The 23,597-nt window shown below is 40.7% G+C and overlaps 1 protein-coding gene across 1 annotated transcript in view; it reads left to right on the top strand.

Annotated features, from left to right (window-relative positions):
* The first annotated feature begins 788 nt into the window (after nt 1-788).
* The window catches only part of LOC123990495 (regulator of G-protein signaling 6-like), a 142,269-nt gene continuing 119,460 nt past the window's right edge, over nt 789-23,597 (top strand). Inside the window, exons 1-2 of the mRNA XM_046291047.1 lie at nt 789-1,087; nt 12,752-13,007. Coding sequence (XP_046147003.1) covers nt 12,822-13,007 — 186 coding nt within the window. The 5' untranslated portion in view covers nt 789-1,087; nt 12,752-12,821. The remainder of the gene's footprint in view (nt 1,088-12,751; nt 13,008-23,597) is intronic.

Below are 23,597 nucleotides of genomic sequence, written 5' to 3'. Positions count from 1 at the left end.
TCTCTCTCTCTCTCTCTCTCTCTCTCTCTCTCTCCTCTCTCTCTCTCTCTCTCTCTCTCTCTCTCTCTCTCTCTCTCTCTCTCTCTCTCTCTCTCTCTCTCTCTCTCTCTCTCTCTCTCTCTCTCTCTCTCTCTCTCTCTCTCTCTCTCCTGCTATCTCTCTCTCTCTCTCTCTCTCTCTCTCTCTCTCTCTCTCTCTCTCTCTCTCTCTCTCTCTCTCTCTCTGGTTCTATCTCTCTCTCTCTCTCTCTCTCTCTCTCTCTCTCTCTCTCTCTCTCTCTCTCTCTCTCTCTCTCTCTCTCTCTCTCTCTCTCTCTCTCTCTCTCTCTCTCTCTCTCTCTGTCTCTCTTTCTCTCCTCCTCTCTCTCTCTCTCTCTCTCTCTCTCTCTCTCTCTCTCTCTCTCTCTCTCTCTCTCTCTCTCTCTCTCTCTCTCTCTCTCTCTCTCTCTCTCTCTCTATCTATCTCTCCTGCTATCTCTCTCTCTCTCTCCTGCTATCTCTCTCTCTCTCCTGCTATCTCTCCTGCTATCTCTCTCTCTCTCTCTGGTTCTGCTATCTGGTTCTCTCTCTCCTGCTATCTGGTTCTCTCTCCTGCTCTCTGGTTCTCTCTCCTGCTCTCTGGTTCTCTCTCCTGCTCTCTGGTTCTCTCTCCTGCTCTCTGGTTCTCTCTCCTGCTCCCTGGTTCTCTCTCCTGCTCTCTCTCTCTCTCTTTCCCTCTCTCTCTCAGATACAAACACAGATATGTATACACACACACACACTCAGTAGCAAACACGACAATCCTCTCTCTCCGTACCTGACTGCTCCACTCTACACAGATACCACCCACGCCACAGCCCAGCGCAGAGCTAGAGACAGAACGAGGAGAGAGGGGAGAGAGAGAAACGCTACACAGCAGCTGTTTGTTCCGCGTCTTCTTATTCTTCTCCCGTTCTCACCATCCTCACATCCCTCCTTTTGTCTGACTCTCTCTCTCTCTCTTTCCCTCTCTCTCTCGCTCCTCAAGCCACTTATATCATGAACCTGCCGTGTGCTTGTTGCTAAGGGGGGAAGAGAACCAAGAGGAGGGGACCAGCCGATACTTAAAGGTAATGAACACAATATTGAGTTTTGTCACTGGGGTATGTGAGAGAATGTGCATGTATGTTTATCAAATAACTACGGCAGTTTTGCCAGGTGAATATGGGAGTTATGTTACTAGTGGGTGTTAGTGTGTGTGGTTTGGTTTTACTGTCCTTGTTGGGACCAGAAGTGCTTGAGGGGCAGAAGTGCTTGAAGTGCTTGAGGGGACCAGAATTCCTTGTGGGGACCAGAATTCCTTGTGGGGACCAGAATTCCTTGTGGGGACCAGAATTCCTTGTGGGGACCAGTAGTCCTTGTGGGGACCAGAAGTCCTTGTGGGGACCAGAATTCCTTGTGGGGACCAGAATTCCTTGTGGGGACCAATGATACTAAAACATGGTAAAGTGGCGACATTTCGCCAGTCCCCACAAGGAAAAGCACTTTTATAGGTTTAGGGGCGTTAGGTGTTAGGCTCTGCGTTAGGGTTTGAATTAGGTTTAGGGGTTAGGGTTTGAATTAGGTTTAGTGGTTAGGGTTTGAAAGGGAATCAATTGTTTGGTCCCCACAAGGATAGTAAACGTCACATTTACAAGGTTAATAAGCTGCCATGTGGAATTGTTTTAAGAACGTTATACCATGGATCATTAAGATATTTGATTTTTAATTTAAGGACCCCTTTAGGTATAAAAATGTATATAAATATATATATATATATATATATATATATATATATATATAAAGTATTTCAAAAAACAGCTCATAGAAACGCACTGAATAACACATTAATAAATGGCTAAAAAGACCAAATAAAGAAATAAGGTTTTGAAGTGTCTGTCCTATTATCTAGAAGATTTAAGAAAGCTGAGGGAGTATTTTAGTTTAATTTGGACACATATTTAACACATTTACTTCCATTCGTTTGTATGGGTTACCTTCAGACAAGTCCCGTGACACTTGTGTGCTACTGGATGGAAGGAGCTGCTACTGGATAGAAGTCTACAGTATAGAAGCTGCTACAGGATAGAAGGAGCTGCTACGGTATAGAAGGAGCTGCTACAGTATAGAAGTCTACAGTATAGAAGTCTACAGTATAGAAGCTGCTACAGGATAGAATGAGCTGCTCCGGTATAGAAGGAGCTGCTACAGTATAGAAGTCTACAGTATAGAAGCTGCTACTGGATGGAAGGAGCTGCTACTGGATAGAAGTCTACAGTGTAGAAGCTGCTACAGGATAGAAGGAGCTGCTACGGTATAGAAGTCTACAGTATAGAAGCTGCTACAGGATAGAAGGAGCTGCTACGGTATAGAAGGAGCTGCTACAGTATAGAAGTCTACAGTATAGAAGTCTACAGTATAGAAGCTGCTACAGGATAGAAGGAGCTGCTACGGTATAGAAGGAGCTGCTACAGTATAGAAGTCTACAGTATAGAAGCTGCTACAGGATAGAAGGAGCTGCTACAGTATAGAAGTCTACAGAATAGAAGCTGCTACAGGATAGAAGGAGATGCTACAGTATAGAAGTCTACAGTATAGAAGCTGCTAATGGATAGAATGAGCTGCTACAGTATAGAAGTCTACAGGATAGAAGGAGCTGCTACAGTATAGAAGGAGCTGCTACAGTATAGAAGTCTACAGAATAGAAGCTGCTACAGGATAGAAGGAGATGCTACAGTATAGAAGTCTACAGTATAGAAGCTGCTACTGGATAGAAGGAGCTGCTACAGTATAGAAGTCTACAGAATAGAAGCTGCTACAGTATAGAAGTCTACGAGTAGAAGCTGCTACAGTAAAGGGGATCTCAGAGCTACAGTATAGAAATATACAGAATAGAAGCTGCTACAGTATAGGGGATCTCAGAGCTACAGTATAGAAATCTACAGAATAGAAGCTGCTACAGTATAGGGGATCTCAGCGCTACAGTATAGAAGTCTACAGAGTAGAAGCTGCTACAGTATATGGGATCTCAGAGCTACAGTATAGAAGTCTACAGAGTAGAAGCTGCTACAGTATATGGGATCTCAGAGCTACAGTATAGAAGTCTACGGAGTAGAAGCTGCTACAGTATATGGGATCTCAGAGCTACAGTATAGAAGTCTACGGAGTAGAAGCTGCTACAGTATATGGGATCTCAGAGCTACAGTATAGAAGTCTACGGAGTAGAAGCTGCTACAGTACAGTAACAGACCACTGTCTTCACCGTTGCTTTCTAATGTGTTCGGTATTCATGTTGAAGTCCTGCTGCTTCTGAATCCTCTACAGTCATTCATATTAATCATCCCATAGGGGAAGGAATAAGGAAGCTCTCTCTCTGTGGTTTGTTTGTGGGATATGGTGTTTGTCTGTCTGTCTGTCTGTCTGTCTGTCTGTCTGTCTGTCTGTCTGTCTGTCTGTCTGTCTGTCTGTCTGTCTGTCTGTCTGTCTGTCTGTCTGTCTGTCTGTCTGTCTGTCTGTCTGTCTGTCTGTCTCTCTTCTCGTCTGTCTGTCTGTCTGTCTGTCTGTCTGTCTGTCTGTCTGTCTGTCTGTCTGTCTGTCTGTCTGTCTGTCTGTCTGTCTGTCTGTCTGTCTGTCTGTCTGTCTGTCTGTCTGTCTGTCTGTCTGTCTGTCTGTCTGTCTGTCTGTCTGTCTGTCTGTCTGTCTGTCTGTCTGTCTGTCTCTCTCTCTCTCTCTCTCTCTCTCTCTCTCTCTCTCTCTCTCTCTCTCTCTCTCTCTCTCTCTCTCTCTCTCTCTCTCTCTCTCTCTCTCTCTCTCTCTCTCTCTCTCTCTGTCTCTCTCTCTCTCTCTCTCTCTCTCTCTCTCTCTCTCTCTCTCTCTCTCTCTCTCTCTCTCTCTCTCTCTCTCTCTCTCTCTCTCTCTCTCTCTCTCGTCTCTCTGTCTCTGTCTCTCTGTCTCTGTCTCTGTCTCTGTCTCTGTCTCTCTGTCTCTCCCTCTCTGTCTCTCCCTCTCTGTCTCTCTGTCTCTCTGTCTCTCCCTCTCTCTGTCTCTCCCTCTCTGTCATGTCTCTCTCTCTCTGTGTCTCTCTCTGTCTCTCTCTGTGTCTCTGTCTCTCTCTCTCTTTCTCTCTCTGTCTTTCTCTCTGTCTCTCTCTCTCTGTCTTTCTCTCTGTCTCTCTCTCTCTGTCTCTCTCTCTAAAAATATACAATAACTCAGACAGAAAGGTTATGGAACACATGCATGTAGAGGACATAAGATGGTCATGTAGCCCCGTGTAGCCCCGCGTGCGACTTCAAGATTATTGTTGGCACTCGGGCCAAAAGAGCAATTTTCTCCTGGTCTAACGGTCAACACGTTGCTTTCTCCTGGTCTAACAGTCAACACGTTGCTTTCTCCTGGTCTAACGGTCAACACATTGCTTTCTCCTGGTCTAACAGTCAACACGTTGCTTTCTCCTGGTCCAACAGTCAACACGTTGCTTTCTCCTGGTCTAACAGTCAACACGTTGCTTTCTCCTGGTCTAACGGTCAACACGTTGCTCTCTCCTGGTCTAACGGTCAACACATTGCTTTCTCCTGGTCTAACAGTCAACACATTGCTTTCTCCTGGTCTAACAGTCAACACGTTGCTTTCTCCTGGTCTAACAGTCAACACATTGCTTTCTCCTGGTCTAACAGTCAACACGTTGCTTTCTCCTGGTCTAACAGTCAACACGTTGCTTTCTCCTGGTCTAACAGTCAACACGTTGCTTCCTCCTGGTCTAACAGTCAACACATTGCCTTCTCCTGGTCTAACAGTCAACACGTTGCTTTCTCTAGGTCTAATGGTCAAATATTGCTACATCTCCCTCGTGGTTAAGGTTATGATTCAGGGTAAAGTAATCTGATCTTAGATCTGTGGTTAGGGGTAAACTTGTACCTCTGAGTGTATGGTGAACAGTGAGAGCAAAGCAACGGCTGTTTGGGTATTCACCTCATCTCTTCCTCTGCTCACGCCACAGCTCACAGACGCCAATATTGTGACAGGTGTCAGCCCGTCAGGTGCCAGCCGGCAGCAGCAGGCTGGAGAAGCGGGACACCTGGGGCACCTGGGAAAGGAAGGTGGAATGGAAATGGCACTATCGGATCTTCCAGAGAGCTGCAGGCAACGTTTCGGGTTTTGAATGCTGGAATAATGTCACCTGTAAATGGTGTTGGTGCTTGTCAGCCTGGCACATGGAGCTCGTATCAGAACAGCCTATTGGGATCCTTTGTATCTCAGTTGCTAGAGCATGGATCTTGCAATGCCAAGAGAGTGGATTTGTGTCACGACTTCTGCCGAAGTCGTTGCCTCTCCGTGTTCGGGCGGTGCTCGGCGTTCGACGTCACCGGTCTTCTAGCCATCATTGATCCTTTTTTCATTTTCCATTGGTTTTGTCTTGTCTTCCCACACACCTGTTTTCAATCCCATTCATTACCTGTTGTGTATTTAACCCTCTGTTTCCCCTCATGTCTTTGTCAGAGATTGATTTGTTGTCAGTGTAGTGTGATTGTTTGTATAGGTGCGCGTCGGGTCCTCGTACCCATGTTTTGTTTGTTTGTACATTTATTGTTATGGAGCATACTCTTGGAACTTTATTAAAAGACTCCATATTTACACTCCATTTGTCTCTCCTGCGCCTGACTTCCCTGCCACCTATTACACCTATGCTTGACAGTGTTGCTGTTGGGGGTGCAGTGCTGTTGACCGGGGTACACCTATGCGTGACAATTTGATTCCTGGGACCATACATACATTTTTAAAAAATCCATGCATGACTGCATGACGCTTTGTATAACGGTGTCTGCTAAATGCCATATATATTATATATTATATTATTATATGATATTATATATGATATTATTATATACTATAAATGGCCATGCAGAGGATGTAAAGGTGGATATCTGTACTGAGCAGAATGAATTCTTGAATTGAAAGTGAAGCAATGTCTTTCCATTTGTCGATTTAGTTACTATAGAGAAAATACCCATTTGGACTTATCTCTCGTTCTGTCGTTGGTCAACGTGGGATTCAAAGCGCAGGTAGTGCTTTGTGTCACTGTATTCTCCAAACCTCAATTCAAAACAGAGTAATACACAATGCCATCGAGAGCCTCGCAGTACCAACAGTACAATAAACTGTTATCGGCTGTATCACCATTATTCACTAGTTATACTGTATCACCACTATTCACTAGTTATACTGTATCACCACTATTCACTAGAGTTATACTGTATCACCACTATTCACTAGTTATACTGTATCATCACTATTCACTAGAGTTATACTGTATCATCACTATTCACTAGAGTTATACTGTATCACCACTATTCACTAGTTATACTGTATCATCACTATTCACTGGAGTTATATTGTATCATCACTATTCACTGGAGTTATACTGTATCACCACCATTCACTAGTTATACTGTATCACCACTATTCACTAGAGATATACTGTATCATCACTATTCACTAGAGTTATACTGTATCACCACTATTCACTAGTTATACTGTATCATCACTATTCACTAGAGTTATACTGTATCACCACTATTCACTAGTTATACTGTATCATCACTATTCACTAGTTATACTGTATCACCACTATTCACTAGTTATACTGTATCACCACTATTCACTAGAGTTATACTGTATCATCACTATTCACTAGTTATACTGTATCACCACTATTCACTAGAGTTATACTGTATCATCACTATTCACTAGTTATACTGTATCACCACTATTCACTAGAGTTATACTGTATCACCACTATTCACTAGAGTTATACTGTATCACCACTATTCACTAGAGTTATACTGTATCACCACTATTCACTAGTTATACTGTATCACCACTATTCACTAGAGTTATACTGTATCATCACTATTCACTAGAGTTATACTGTATCATCACTATTCACTAGAGTTATACTGTATCACCACTATTCACTAGAGTTATACTGTATCACCACTATTCACTAGAGTTATACTGTATCATCACTATTCACTAGAGTTATACTGTATCACCACTATTCACTAGAGTTATACTGTATCACCACTATTCACTAGAATTATACTGTATCACCACTATTCACTAGAGTTATACTGTATCACCACTATTCACTAGTTATACTGTATCACCACTATTCACTAGAGTTATACTGTATCACCACTATTCACTAGAGTTATACTGTATCACCACTATTCACTAGAGTTATACTGTATCACCACTATTCACTAGAGTTATACTGTGTCATCACTATTCACTAGAGTTATACTCTATCACCACTATTCACTAGAGTTATACTGTATCACCACTATTCACTAGAGTTATACTGTATCACCACTATTCACTAGAGTTATACTGTATCACCACTATTCACTAGAGCTATACTGTATGACCACTATTCACTAGTTATACTGTATCACCACTATTCACTAGAGTTATACTGTATCCTCTCTATTCACTAGAGTTATACTGTATCACCACTATTCACTAGAGTTATACTGTATCCTCACTATTCACTAGAGTTATACTGTATCATCACTATTAACTAGTTATACTGTATCATCACTATTCACTAGTTATACTGTATCACCACTATTCACTAGAGTTATACTGTATCATCACTATTCACTAGTTATACTGTATCACCACTATTCACTAGGGTTATACTGTATCCTCACTATTCACTAGAGTTATACTGTATCACCACTATTCACTAGAGTTATACTGTATCCTCACTATTCACTAGAGTTATACTGTATCCTCACTATTCACTAGAGTTATACTGTATCACCACTATTCACTAGTTATACTGTATCACCACTATTCACTAGTTATACTGTATCCTCACTATTCACTAGAGTTATACTGTATCACCACTATTCACTAGAGTTATACTGTATCACCACTATTCACTAGTTATACTGTATCACCACTATTCACTAGTTATACTGTATCACCACTATTCACTAGAGTTATACTGTATCCTCTCTATTCACTAGAGTTATACTGTATCACCACTATTCACTAGAGTTATACTGTATCACCACTATTCACTAGAGTTATACTGTATCACCACTATTCACTAGAGTTATACTGTATCATCACTATTCACTAGTTATACTGTATCACCACTATTCACTAGAGTTATACTGTATCATCACTATTCACTAGTTATACTGTATCACCACTATTCACTAGAGTTATACTGTATCCTCACTATTCACTAGAGTTATACTGTATCACCACTATTCACTAGTTATACTGTATCATCACTATTCACTAGAGTTATACTGTATCACCACTATTCACTAGTTATACTGTATCATCACTATTCACTAGAGTTATACTGTATCATCACTATTCACTAGTTATACTGTATCATCACTATTCACTAGTTATACTGTATCACCACTATTCACTAGAGTTATACTGTATCATCACTATTCACTAGTTATACTGTATCCTCACTATTCACTAGTTATACTGTATCACCACTATTCACTAGTTATACTGTATCATCACTATTCACTAGAGTTATACTGTATCATCACTATTCACGAGTTATACTGTATCACCACTATTCACTAGAGTTATACTGTATCACCACTATTCACTAGAGTTATACTGTATCACCACTATTCACTAGAGTTATACTGTATCACCACTATTCACTAGAGCTATACTGTATCACCATTATTCACTAGCTATACTGTATCATCACTATTCACTAGAGTTATACTGTATCATCACTATTCACTAGCTATACTGTATCACCACTATTCACTAGAGTTATACTGTATCACCACTATTCACTAGAGTTATACTGTATCACCACTATTCACTAGAGTTATACTGTATCACCACTATTCACTAGAGTTATACTGTATCACCACTATTCACTAGTTATACTGTATCACCACTATTCACTAGAGTTATACTGTATCATCACTATTCACTAGTTATACTGTATCACCACTATTCACTAGAGTTATACTGTATCCTCACTATTCACTAGAGTTATACTGTATCACCACTATTCACTAGAGGTATACTGTATCACCACTATTCACTAGTTATACTGTATCACCACTATTCACTAGTTATACTGTATCATCACTATTCACTAGTTATACTGTATCATCACTATTCACTAGAGTTATACTGTATCATCACTATTCACTAGTTATACTGTATCACCACTATTCACTAGAGTTATACTGTATCCTCACTATTCACTGGAGTTATACTGTATCACCACTATTCACTAGAGTTATACTGTATCCTCACTATTCACTAGTTATACTGTATCACCACTATTCACTAGTTATACTGTATCATCACTATTCACTAGAGCTATACTGTATCATCACTATTCACTAGTTATACTGTATCATCACTATTCACTAGAGTTATACTGTATCACCACTATTCACTAGAGTTATACTGTATCACCACTATTCACTAGAGCTATACTGTATCACCATTATTCACTAGCTATACTGTATCATCACTATTCACTAGAGTTATACTGTATCATCACTATTCACTAGCTATACTGTATCATCACTATTCACTAGAGTTATACTGTATCATCACTATTCACTAGAGTTATACTGTATCACCACTATTCACTAGTTATACTGTATCATCATTATTCACTAGCTATACTGTATCATCACTATTCACTAGAGAAAGAAAGAGAGCGAGCAGAGGGAGTGAAAGAGAAGATTAGAGACAGCTATGAATCTAATGTATTCTTTTCACAGCCTCCAGCGACAGAAGAAGAAAGTGAACGAAGGAGAGGGAGAGGAGACAGAGCTTATACTGTATCATCACTATTCACTAGAGTTATACTGTATCACCACTATTCACTAGAGTTATACTGTATCACCACTATTCACTAGAGTTATACTGTATCATCACTATTCACTAGAGTTATACTGTATCACCACTATTCACTAGAGTTATACTGTATCACCACTATTCACTAGAATTATACTGTATCACCACTATTCACTAGAGTTATACTGTATCACCACTATTCACTAGTTATACTGTATCACCACTATTCACTAGAGTTATACTGTATCACCACTATTCACTAGAGTTATACTGTATCACCACTATTCACTAGAGTTATACTGTATCACCACTATTCACTAGAGTTATACTGTGTCATCACTATTCACTAGAGTTATACTGTATCACCACTATTCACTAGAGTTATACTGTATCACCACTATTCACTAGAGTTATACTGTATCACCACTATTCACTAGAGTTATACTGTATCACCACTATTCACTAGAGTTATACTGTATCACCACTATTCACTAGAGCTATACTGTATCACCACTATTCACTAGTTATACTGTATCACCACTATTCACTAGAGTTATACTGTATCCTCTCTATTCACTAGAGTTATACTGTATCCTCTCTATTCACTAGAGTTATACTGTATCACCACTATTCACTAGAGTTATACTGTATCCTCTCTATTCACTAGAGTTATACTGTATCACCACTATTCACTAGAGTTATACTGTATCACCACTATTCACTAGAGTTATACTGTATCACCACTATTCACTAGAGTTATACTGTATCACCACTATTCACTAGAGTTATACTGTATCACCACTATTCACTAGAGTTATACTGTATCATCACTATTCACTAGTTATACTGTATCACCACTATTCACTAGAGTTATACTGTATCACCACTATTCACTAGAGTTATACTGTATCCTCACTATTCACTAGAGTTATACTGTATCATCACTATTAACTAGTTATACTGTATCATCACTATTCACTAGTTATACTGTATCACCACTATTCACTAGAGTTATACTGTATCATCACTATTCACTAGTTATACTGTATCACCACTATTAACTAGTTATACTGTATCATCACTATTCACTAGTTATACTGTATCACCACTATTCACTAGAGTTATACTGTATCATCACTATTCACTAGTTATACTGTATCACCACTATTCACTAGAGTTATACTGTATCCTCACTATTCACTAGAGTTATACTGTATCCTCACTATTCACTAGAGTTATACTGTATCCTCACTATTCACTAGAGTTATACTGTATCACCACTATTCACTAGTTATACTGTGTCACCACTATTCACTAGTTATACTGTATCACCACTATTCACTAGTTATACTGTATCCTCACTATTCACTAGAGTTATACTGTATCACCACTATTCACTAGTTATACTGTATCACCACTATTCACTAGTTATACTGTATCACCACTATTCACTAGTTATACTGTATCACCACTATTCACTAGAGTTATACTGTATCCTCTCTATTCACTAGAGTTATACTGTATCACCACTATTCACTAGAGTTATACTGTATCACCACTATTCACTAGAGTTATACTGTATCACCACTATTCACTAGAGTTATACTGTATCATCACTATTCACTAGTTATACTGTATCACCACTATTCACTAGAGTTATACTGTATCATCACTATTCACTAGTTATACTGTATCACCACTATTCACTAGAGTTATACTGTATCCTCACTATTCACTAGAGTTATACTGTATCACCACTATTCACTAGTTATACTGTATCATCACTATTCACTAGAGTTATACTGTATCACCACTATTCACTAGTTATACTGTATCATCACTATTCACTAGTTATACTGTATCATCACTATTCACTAGAGTTATACTGTATCATCACTATTCACTAGTTATACTGTATCACCACTATTCACTAGAGTTATACTGTATCATCACTATTCACTAGTTATACTGTATCCTCACTATTCACTAGTTATACTGTATCACCACTATTCACTAGTTATACTGTATCATCACTATTCACTAGAGTTATACTGTATCATCACTATTCACGAGTTATACTGTATCACCACTATTCACTAGAGTTATACTGTATCACCACTATTCACTAGAGTTATACTGTATCACCACTATTCACTAGAGTTATACTGTATCACCACTATTCACTAGAGCTATACTGTATCACCATTATTCACTAGCTATACTGTATCATCACTATTCACTAGAGTTATACTGTATCATCACTATTCACTAGCTATACTGTATCACCACTATTCACTAGAGTTATACTGTATCACCACTATTCACTAGAGTTATACTGTATCACCACTATTCACTAGAGTTATACTGTATCATCACTATTCACTAGTTATACTGTATCACCACTATTCACTAGAGTTATACTGTATCATCACTATTCACTAGTTATACTGTATCACCACTATTCACTAGAGTTATACTGTATCCTCACTATTCACTAGAGTTATACTGTATCACCACTATTCACTAGAGTTATACTGTATCACCACTATTCACTAGTTATACTGTATCACCACTATTCACTAGTTATACTGTATCATCACTATTCACTAGTTATACTGTATCATCACTATTCACTAGAGTTATACTGTATCATCACTATTCACGAGTTATACTGTATCACCACTATTCACTAGAGTTATACTGTATCATCACTATTCACTAGAGTTATACTGTATCACCACTATTCACTAGTTATACTGTATCATCATTATTCACTAGCTATACTGTATCATCACTATTCACTAGAGAAAGAAAGAGAGCGAGCAGAGGGAGTGAAAGAGAAGATTAGAGACAGCTATGAATCGAATGTATTCTTTTCACAGCCTCCAGCGACAGAAGAAGAAAGTGAACGAAGGAGAGGGAGAGGAGACAGAACTCATAATTGTCTACAGTATGAACCAGTCCAGCCAGGACCAGAGTGGAGTGGGGACCGAGCTCTACAGTATGAACCAGTCCAGCCAGGACCAGAGTGGAGTGGGGACCGAGCTCTACAGTATGAACCAGTCCAGCCAGGACCAGAGGGGAGTGGGGACAGCAGACCCTGATCAGGACTCTCCCAACGTCATCGTCTACAGAAAGGTAGGAGGACACGCAGGTCTCTATAACACTGTGTTGTATGAAGGTTGTGGGAAGGTTGTGCAGTGGAAACATGCATTATGTACAACAGGCTTTTATAAGGTAGGAATGCTCTGGCTTCCTTTAGGTCCTAAATAAGGTCCTTGCTGCGCTACAATTGAAGTTGGATGTTTACATACATCTTCTCCAAATACACTCAAACTCAGTTTTTCACAATTCCTGACATTTAATCCTAGTAAAAAAATCCCTGTCTTAGGTCAGTTAGGGTCACCACTTTATTTTAAGAATGTGAAATGTCAGAATAATTGTAGAGAGAATGATTTATTTCAGCTTGTATTTCTTTCATCACATTCCCAGTGGGTCAGAAGTTTACATACACTCAATTAGTATTTGGTAGCATTGCCTTTAGATTGTTTAACTTGGGTCAAATGTTTCGGGTAGCTTCCCACAATAAGTTGGGGGAGATTTGGCCCATTCCTCCTGACAGAGCTGGTGTAACTGAGTCAGGTTTGTAGGCCTCCTTGCTTGCACACACTTTTTCAGTTCTGCCCACACATGTTCTATAGGATTGAGGTCAGGGCTTTGCGATGGCCACTCCAATACCTTGACTTTGTTGTCCTTAAGCCATTTTGCCACAACTTTGGAAGTATGCTTGGGGTCATAGTCCATTTGGAAGACCCATTTATGACAAAGCTTTAACTTCCTGACTGATGTCTTGAGATGTTGCTTCATTATATCCACATAATTGTCCTGCCTCATGATGCCATCTATTTTGTGAAGTGCACCAGTCCCTCCTGCAGCAAAGCACCCCCACAACCTGATGCTGGCACCCCCGTGCTTCACGGTTGGGATGGTGTTCTTCAGCTTTCAATCCTCCCCCTTTTCCCTCCAAACGTAATGATGGTCATTATGGCCAAAGAGTTCTATTTTTGTTTCATCAGACCAGAGGACATTTCTCCAAAATGTATGATCTTTGTCCCCATGTGCAGTTGCAAACCGTAGTCTGACTTTTTTATGGCGGTTTTGGAGCAGTGGCTTCTTCATTACTGAGCAGCCTTTCAGGTTATGTTGATATAGGACTCATTTTACTGTGGATATAGATACTTTTGTACCTGTTTTCTCCAGCATCTTCACAAGGTCATTTGCTGTTGTTCTGGGATTGATTTGCACTTTTCGCACCAAAGTACATTCATTTCTAGGAGACAGAACGCATCTCCTTCCTGAGCGGTATGACGGCTGCGTGGTCCCATGGTGTTTATACTTGCATACTATTGTTTGTACAGATGAACGTGGTACCTTCAGGCATTTTGAAAGTACTCCCAAGGATGAACCAGACTTGGAGGTCTACAAAAAAAATCTGAGGTCTTGGCTGATTTCTTTTGATTTTCCCATGATGTCAAGCAAAGAGACACTGAGTTTGAAGGTAGGCCTTGAAATACATCCACAGGTACACCTCCAATTGACTCAAATTATGTCGATTAGCCTATCAGAAACTTCTAAAGCCATGACATCATTTTCTGGAATTTTCCAAGCTGTTTAAAGGCACCATCAACTTACTGTATGTAAACTTCTGATCCACTGGAATTGTGATACGGTGAAATAATCTGTCTGTAAACAATTGTTGGAGAAATTACTTGTGTCATGCACAAAGTAGATGTCCTAACCGACTTGTCAACAAACTATAGTTTGTTTAGGAGAAGATATTAGAACTCCTATGGTGTCACCAGAGGTGACCTATGACCTTTTACATCTACCAGTGGCCACCTGCTAGGGTGAAACTCTCTGAAAACCCATGAGGCGTGTGGGCTTATCTGCAGACCAGGGGGTTTTCTCTGTCTCTGATGCAATAGAAAACTAATCATGTATGTAACTGTAATGTATCTCCATCCACTTAGCTCTCTCTCTCTCTCTCTCTCTCTCTCTCTCTCTCTCTCTCTCTCTCTCTCTCTCTCTCTCTCTCTCTCTCTCTCTCTCTCTCTGTCTCTCTTTGTCTCTGTCTCTCTTTGTCTCTGTCTCTCTCTGTCTCTCTCTGTCTCTCTCTCTCTCTCTCTCTCTCTCTCTCTCTCTCTCTCTCTCTCTCTCTCTCTCTCTCTCTCTCTCTCTCTCTCTCTCTCTCTCTCTCTCTCTCTGTCTCTCTCTCTCACACACTTATAACACACACAACCTTTAACACACACTTATAACACACACACTTATAACACACAACCTTTAACACACAACCTTTAACACACACTTAACCACAACACACAAAAGGTATGTGAACCCTTCGGAACTACCTGGATTTCTGCATAAATTGGTCATCAAATTTGATCAGATCTTCATCTCAGTCATAACAATAGACAAACACAGTCTGCTTAAACTAATAACACAGAAATGATTGTTTTTATATTGAATACATCATTTAAACATTCACAATGTAAGTTGGAAAAAGTATGTGAACCCCGAGGCTAATGACTTCTCCAAAAGCTAATTGGAGTCAGGAGTCTAACCTGGAGTCCAATCAGACGAGATTGGAGAATTTGGTTAGAGCTGCGCTGCCCCATAAAAAACACTCAGAAAATTTGAGTTTGTTATTCACAAGAAGTATTGCCTGATGTGAACCATGCCTTGAACAAAAGAGATCTCAGAAGACCTAAGATTAAGAATAGTTGACTTGCATAAAGCTGGAAAGGGTTACAACAGTATCTCTAAAAGCCTTGATGTTCATCAGTCCACGGTAAAACAAATTGTCTATAAATGGAGAAAGTTCAACACTGTTGCTACTCTCCTTAGGAGTGGCCGTCCTGCAAAGATGACTGCAAGAGCACAGCGCAGAATGCTCAATGATGTTAAAAAGAATCCTAGAGTGTCAGCTAAAGACTTACAGAAATCTCTGGAACATGTTACCATCTCTGTTGTCGAGTCTATGAAACGTAAAACACTAAACATGTGTTCATGAGAGGACACCACGGAAGAGGAAAACATTGCTGCACGTCTGAAGTTTGCGAAAGTGCACCTGGATGTTTCACAGCGCTACTGAGAAAAGATTCAGTGGACAGTTGAAACTACAGTTGAATTGTTTGGAAGGAACACACAACACCATGTGTGGAGAAAAAAAAGGCACAACACACCTGTCACGACTTGCGCCGAAGTTGGTGCCTCTCCTTGTTCGTTCGGCGGTCGTCGTCACTGGCTTTCTAGCTGCCACCGATCTACGTTTATTTTTCCATTTGTTTTGTCTTGATTGTCCACACCTGGTTCCCATTACGTTATTATTTATTCCCTGTTTAACCCTCTGGTTCCCACATGGTTTTGTGCGTGTTTGTTCTTTGTTTAGTATGAAAGACTTCTGTGAGCTGGTGTGTTTTTCCCTGCGTGGAAATCATTGTTGTTTCTTTTTTCGAGTAAAGTATGTATTTTACTCAGTTATGTGTCCTGCACCTGACTCCGACCTCACCGCCGCACACTGACACTTGACAACACCAACATCAAAACCTTATCCCAACTGTAAAATATGGTGGAGGGAGCATCATGGTTTGTTGCTGCTTTGGTACCTCAGGGCCTGGACAGCTTGCTGTCATCGACGGAAAAATGAATTCACAAGTTTATCAAGACATTTTGCAGGAGAATGTAAGGCTATTGAAGCTCAACAAAAGTTGGGTGACGCAACAGGACAACGACCCAAAACACAGAAGTAAATCAACAACACAATGGCTTCAACAGAACAAAATACGCCTTCTGGAGTGGCCCAGTCAGAGTCCTGACCTCAACCTGATTGAGATACTGTGGCGTGACCTCAAGAGAGCAGTTCACACCAAACATCCAAAGAACATTGCTGAACTGAACCAGTTTTGAAAAGAGGAATGGTCCAAAATTCCTCCTGACCATTGTGCAGGTCTGATCCGCAACTACAGAAAACATTTGGTTGAGGTTATTGCTGCCAAAGGAGGGTCAACCAGTTATTAAATCCAAGGGTTCACATACTTTTCCCACCCTGCTCTGTGAATGTTTACACGGTGTGTTCAATAAAGACATGAAAATTATAATTGTTTGTGTGTTATTAGTTTAAGCAGACTGTCTTTGTCTTATTATATTGATCTAGATGAAGATCAGATCAATGGGAAACGGATGCCATTTGGACAGAGAAGGATTCTGCCAGAGTTTCATAGAACCAACCGCCACTATGTCTCCCAGCAGTTTCTCTCAGAGCTTCAGTCTCTGTCTACACTGTGTAAAAATAGAAATGATCTTAACAGCATGATTGTGTAATGAAACCATGAAAAGTAATGCATCTAGCCTGAGAGCTGGTGTTTGATTATGAAATCCGATGTAAGGGTTCTGGTACACCGAAAATGCTTTAAAAACAGAAATGAACTCTGAAATGCTTTATTTAGACAGATTAGAAACAGCAGATCGTGGGACAAGTGGAAGCAGGAATTGAACCTCTGACTTCTGAGGCAGTAAGATGGTACATTGCTTTGGAATTTTATTGGAGTTTTACACACTCAACAGAAATGATTCTGGGGTGAACAACAACAATAACAGTAATTTCAATGATTTGTTAATTTCATTTTTTTTTGGAGTGATTGAACTCATTGGAAGTCTGGTTGTTAATCTCCTTGCACTTCCTGTCTTGCCACATGGCTCTTGTTTTTAACAGACAGTGGGTCATTTTGATATTATGATTTTTTTTAAACAACAATATTGTATGTATGTTTGAAGAAAAAAAGAATACTTCTGTAATTCTATATTAACCAGTTTGTTGAGGTGTGATGGACCACGATGAACGAATATCCAAACCTGGTCAGAAGTCAAAAATGATGTTCAATAATGAGCAGTGATGTGTAGCCATTTTAGTCTTTTAGCTGTGTTTCAAAAAACTAAAACGTCCTTCAAATCATAGACAGGGAACATGAAAGAGGATTGATGGCTGAATGTATCTCACCGGAGAAATCAGCATGGACAGCCATGATATTTAGCTAAAGTTGATTGAAAGTGGTATCTTTTTGCTTTTAGTTCCTCTGTTTTAGTATGTGCAGCCCAAGTATCTGGTTCTATCTGGTCAAAAAAATGTTTAGTGGTCTGAAATTGTTGAAACATCAACTTGCCATGTTGTAGTCTGACATTGTTGCCGCCCGTAGCTATCAGAGTGATTGATCATTTTTCTTTTGTCCTCTTAGTGGTCTGAAAATGTCAGAAACGAATACAAGGGATGCCAGTGATGTTGGCATGTTGCCTCCCTTTTGATTAAAAAGGTGTGGTTGAATTGATTCTGCCACTGTGTCTTCTTATTGTGTTGGCCTAAAATAATAGATAATCAGAACAGGTTATAAGAGCTAAACTTTTCACAGGTTGAGCTCAGCTGTGAATGTTCCTGGCACACCAAAAGCAAAAGTGTAAAGGGAAGCCAGTTTGGGTTTGGGTTACTGCTGGTGGAGTGAGCCCTGTGCTCAACAATGCTTTCAAAATGGGTTAAACGGGCAAATGATCGGATACTACAGGGGGCTGCTGAGAGGAGGACGGCGGAGGAGGATCATGGCTGGAACAGATTTAAATTAAAATTCATCAAAAAACATGGAGACTATGGACTCCCAAGTGTCGCAGTGGTCTGAGGCAGTGCATCTCCGTGCTAGAGGCGTCACTACAGACCCTGGTTTGATTCCAGGCGGTATCACAACCGGCCGTGATTGGGAGTCCCATTGGGCGGCACAACAATTTTATTTAAAAAAAATATATATATTAACCAGGTAGGCCAGTTGAGAACAATTTCTCATTTACAACTGCGACCTAGCCAAGATAAAGCAAAGTGCGACACAGACAACAACACAGTTATACATGGGATAAACAAAAGTACAGTCGATAAGACAATAGAAAAAAAAGTGGGCAAATGGCGCAAGGAGGTAAGGCCATGAATAGTCCATAGTAGCGAAGTAATTACAATTTAGTGTATTAACACTGGAGTGATGATGAGCAGATGATGATGAGCAGATGATGAAGAGCAGATGATGATGTGCAGAGTGATGATGAGCAGATGATGAAGAAGGCCACGGCAGCTGATGATGATTGTGCAAGTAGAAATACTGGTGTGGAAAAGAGCAAACAAAAGTTAATAAAAACAATATGGGGATGAGGTAAGTAGATTGGGTGGGCTATTTACAGATGGGCTGTGTACAGCTGCAGCTATCAGTGAGCTGCTCAGATAGCTGATGCTTAAAGTTAGTGAGGGAGGTACAAGTCTCCAACTTCAGCTATTTTTTGCAATTCGTTCCAGTCATTGGCAGCAGAGAACTGGAAGGAAAGGCAGCCAAAGGGGGTGTTGGTTTTGGGGATGACCAGTGAGATATACCTGCCGGAGTGTGTGCTACGGATGGGTGTTGTTATCGTGACAAGTGAGCTGAGATGAGGCTGAGCTTTACCTAGCAAAGGCTTATAGATGACCTAGAGCCAGTGGGTCTGGCGACGAATATGTAGCGAGGGCCAGCCGACAAGAGCATACAGGTCGTAGTGGTGGGTGGTATATGGGGCTTTGGTGACAAAACGGATGGCACTGTGATAGACTGCATCCAGTTTGCTGAGTAGAGTGTTGGAGGCTATTTGGTAAATGACATCGCCAAAGTCGAGGATCGGTAGGATAGTCAGTTGTACAAGGTTATATTTGGCAGCATGAGTGAAGGAGGCTTTGTTGCGAAATAGGAAGCCGATTCTAGATTTAATTTTGGATTGGAGATGCTAAATGAGTCTGGAAGGAGAGTTTATAGTCTAGCCAGACACCTAACTATTTGTAGTTGTCAACATATTCTATGTCAGAACCGTCCAGAGTAGTGATGCTGGTCGGACGGGCAGGTGCGGGCTGCGGTCGGTTAAAATACATGCATTTAGTTTTACTCGAGTTTAAGAGCTGTTGGATGCCACAGAAGGAGTGTTGTATGGCATTGAAGCTTGTTTGGAGGTTAGTTAACACAGTGTCCATAGAAGGGCCAGATGTATACAGAATGGTCTGCGTAGAGGTGGATCAGGGAATCACCCGCAGCAAGAGCGACATCGTTGATATATACAGAGAAAAGGTCAGCCTGAGAATTGAACCCTGTGGCACCCCATAGAGACTGCCAGAGATCCGGACAATAGGCAGTCGAAAGCCTTGGCCAGGTCGATGAAGACGGCTGCACAGTACTGTCTTTTATCAATGGCGGTTATGATGTAATTTAGTACCTTGAGTGTGGCTGAGGTGCACGCGTGACCAGCTCGAAATTGGCCCAGCGTCGTCCTGCTATGGCCGGGGTAGGCAGTCATTGTAAATAAGAATTTGTTCTTATCTGACTTGCCTAGTTAAATAAAAGGTTCAATTAAAATAATTGTATTTGATACCATAACACTAATTCCGCTCCAGTCATTACCATGAGCCTGTCCTCCTCAATTAAGGCACCACCAATCTCCTGTGGCAGATAAATAAGTCAATGGTAAATATTAAAATACCCCAGACGATGTGATCTAATTCTGCACTAGACAGGATTCAAAACATCATACTGGTAAAAGGGAATATCTAGTCAGTTGTACAAACTAAAAACATTCAACTGAAATGTGTCTTCTGTATTTAACCCAACCCCTTTGAATCTCAGAGCTGCGGGGGACTGCCATAATCGACATCCAAGTCTTCGGCGCCCGGGGAATAGTGGGTTAACTGCCTTGCTCTGGGGTAGAACGACAGATTTTTTACCTTGTCAGCTCGGGGATTTGATCCAGCAACCTGTCAGTTACTGGCCCAACACTCTAACCACTAGTGTGTTTCGAAGCTTTAGAGTGAGGAAATGACACCAAAGGTGTTCTGTTCAAATTCTGCACTGAGCTGAACACGAAGCACTATAATATTCAACCACTTCCCGTAGTTCTCCCAGTCCCTGGTAAAGGTGTTCTGTTCTGTTCAAATTCTGCACTGAGCTCAACCACTTCCTGTAGTTCTCCCAGTCCCTGGTAAAGGTGTTGCTCAACACTTGACTAACACACCATGTAATGTTTCAAAACATCTCAGGATGATGTGTTTCAATACTCCAGAAAAGTTAAAGGTTTCTTCTCCTTCAAGTTGGTGGCAGCTCAGTTGCCACTAGTTTTGATGTACATTTCATTTTGGTGTTCAAGCACTTCATTTCAACTGGAGTGACTGCGATTCCGGATGATCTGTAACCCGACTTGCCGTTGATATTGATACGGTGATATCTACCATGTGCGTTAGGTACAGGTACATTCATTGCTCCCAGTGCTTTGCTGCCACTTTCCCCCGGTTCCCACTAGTTACCACAGCCACAAAGTCAAAATGGGCTATATCATAAAAATTCATAAAACATAATGTAATGTTTTTTTTTAATCTTATAATTTAAGGTTGGGCATATGGTTAGCAGTTTGGTTAAGGTGAGGTTTTAATCATATTTTAAGAGGAGAAACGGTAACGAGCTTCCTCCTCACTTACAACATAAAGTTTCTCCATACATGTCAGTGAGGGGGAAGCTAAAGATATGTTGACCTGTTCCACCTATGCGTTCTGTGATTTCAAGCGTGATTTCAAGCGTGATTTCAAGCGTGATTTCAAGCGTGATTTCAAGCGTGATTTCAAGCGTGATTTCAAGTTCTTTTTTTTTAGGATGGGTGTTTTTTTTAGGATGGGTGTTTTTTTTTAGGATGGGTGTTGGGTTACACGCAGCTATCATGTTCTACACACAAGACATGATCATAAACCTTTTATTTCTTGTGTACGTGCCAAGTAGTATTTTGGGCATGCATATCAAATATAAGCAAGACACATGCAGGCAGTCAACATACAAGAGATTATTTTCTCATTATCATTGCAAACATTGGCTAGTTCGTTTTTCAGTCACTCTAGCTACAATATGTCAGCATAACTATGGAGATTATCATCACATAGTATGCCGTCTTAAAGCAGTAGTTGACAAACGACGTGAGACATGATATCGCGCTGGACGAAGCAAAACGTACTCTGTCATGATCAGACTCTGGAATAAACATTTCAGGACAACTACTAGTCGAATAAGACATGGGAGAGAGATGACGAATATTGGCAAAGATATTTATTTATAGACTAATACACTTGAACCAAATAGCCAAACCGAAAAATGCAGACATTAATGGTGTCTCACGACCAACCGCTATAAAAAAAAAATCTAATGAAACGCAGCCTAACGTGATCATTGACAGCTGCCTTGAAGGATACAAATATAAGATCACTGAAATGTAGGCTAAACTGACAGCGAGGTGATGCGCAGCAATGAAGAATTGAGTGCAGTACTCATTCACAGCACAACACCATCCCGGTCCCTATACACATAGGGGCCGTCCGGCTGCCCCGTGGTGGAACAGCTATGTAGACTACTACGTGCTCTAGTTGGACGATCATTGAGAAGTGAAATAGCAGTTAGTAAGCCCTGTGTGTGTTTTTTTTCTCTCCAGGAACTCAGGCTAGTGGCTACAATATGTCAACAACTATAAAGATTAGCCCACGTCATCACACAAAACGCTGATTGTGTAGGTACTGTGCCCTGCCACTGCAACTATCTTTAACAACAGACAGATGTTGTATAGCTTTCAATAAATATTCCGTAGGGGTGGGAGACTGTATTTACAGTCCCGGCTTAATTTTAACAGTGTGATATATTCAACAAATATAATGGTTATGTTCCAAATCGTACCCTGTTCCCTATATAGTGCACTATTGTTTGACTAGGGTCCTAGTGTAGTATATGCAATAGGGTGGGATTTGGGATGCATATTATAACGCTCAACAGTGTCTTCTAGCATTGTCATGGAGTCATTCTCTCTCCCATATTCTCTCTCCCATTAGCTGTGTCCTGTGGAGCTGAACTCAGCAACAACAAAATAAACGTCCCTTTTTTCATGACCCTGTCTTTGAAAGATAATTTGTAAAAATCCAAATAACTTCACAGATCTTCATTGTAAAGGGTTTAAACACTGTTTCCCATGCTTGTTCAATGAACCATAAACAATTCATGAACATGCACCTGTGGAACGGTCATTAAGACACTAACAGCTTACAGACGGTAGGTAATTAAGGTCACAGTTATGAAAACTTAAGACACTAAAGAGGCCTTTCTACTGACTCTGAAAAACACTAAAATAAAGATGGACCAGACAGGACTGGCAAAAAGTGCTCTTCACTGACGAGTCACGGTTTTGTCTCACCAGGGGTGATGGTCGGATTCGTGTTTATCGTCGAAGGAATGAGCGTTACACTGAGGCCTGTACTGATTTGGAGGTGGAGGGTCCATCATGGTCTGGGGCAGTGTGGCACAGCATCATTGGATCGAGCTTGTTGTCATTGCAGGCAATCTCAACGCTGTGCGTTACAGGGAAGACATCCTCCTCCCTCATGTGGTACCCTTCCTGCAGGCTCATCCTGACATGACCCTCCATCATGACAATGCCACCAGCCATACTGCTTGTTCTGTGCGTGATTTCCTGCAAGACAGGAATGTCAGTGTTCTGCCTTGGCCAGTAAAGAGCCCGGATCTCAATCCCATTGAGCAGGTCTGGGGCCTGTTGTATCGGAGGATGAGGGCTAGGGCCATTACCCCAGAAATATCCGAGAAC

The sequence above is a fragment of the Oncorhynchus gorbuscha genome, linkage group LG12 (genome assembly GCF_021184085.1).
Source record: "Oncorhynchus gorbuscha isolate QuinsamMale2020 ecotype Even-year linkage group LG12, OgorEven_v1.0, whole genome shotgun sequence".
Taxonomy (NCBI): domain Eukaryota; kingdom Metazoa; phylum Chordata; class Actinopteri; order Salmoniformes; family Salmonidae; genus Oncorhynchus; species Oncorhynchus gorbuscha.
Note: the sequence above shows the minus strand (reverse complement) of the source record. Positions and strands in the feature narration are given on the sequence as shown.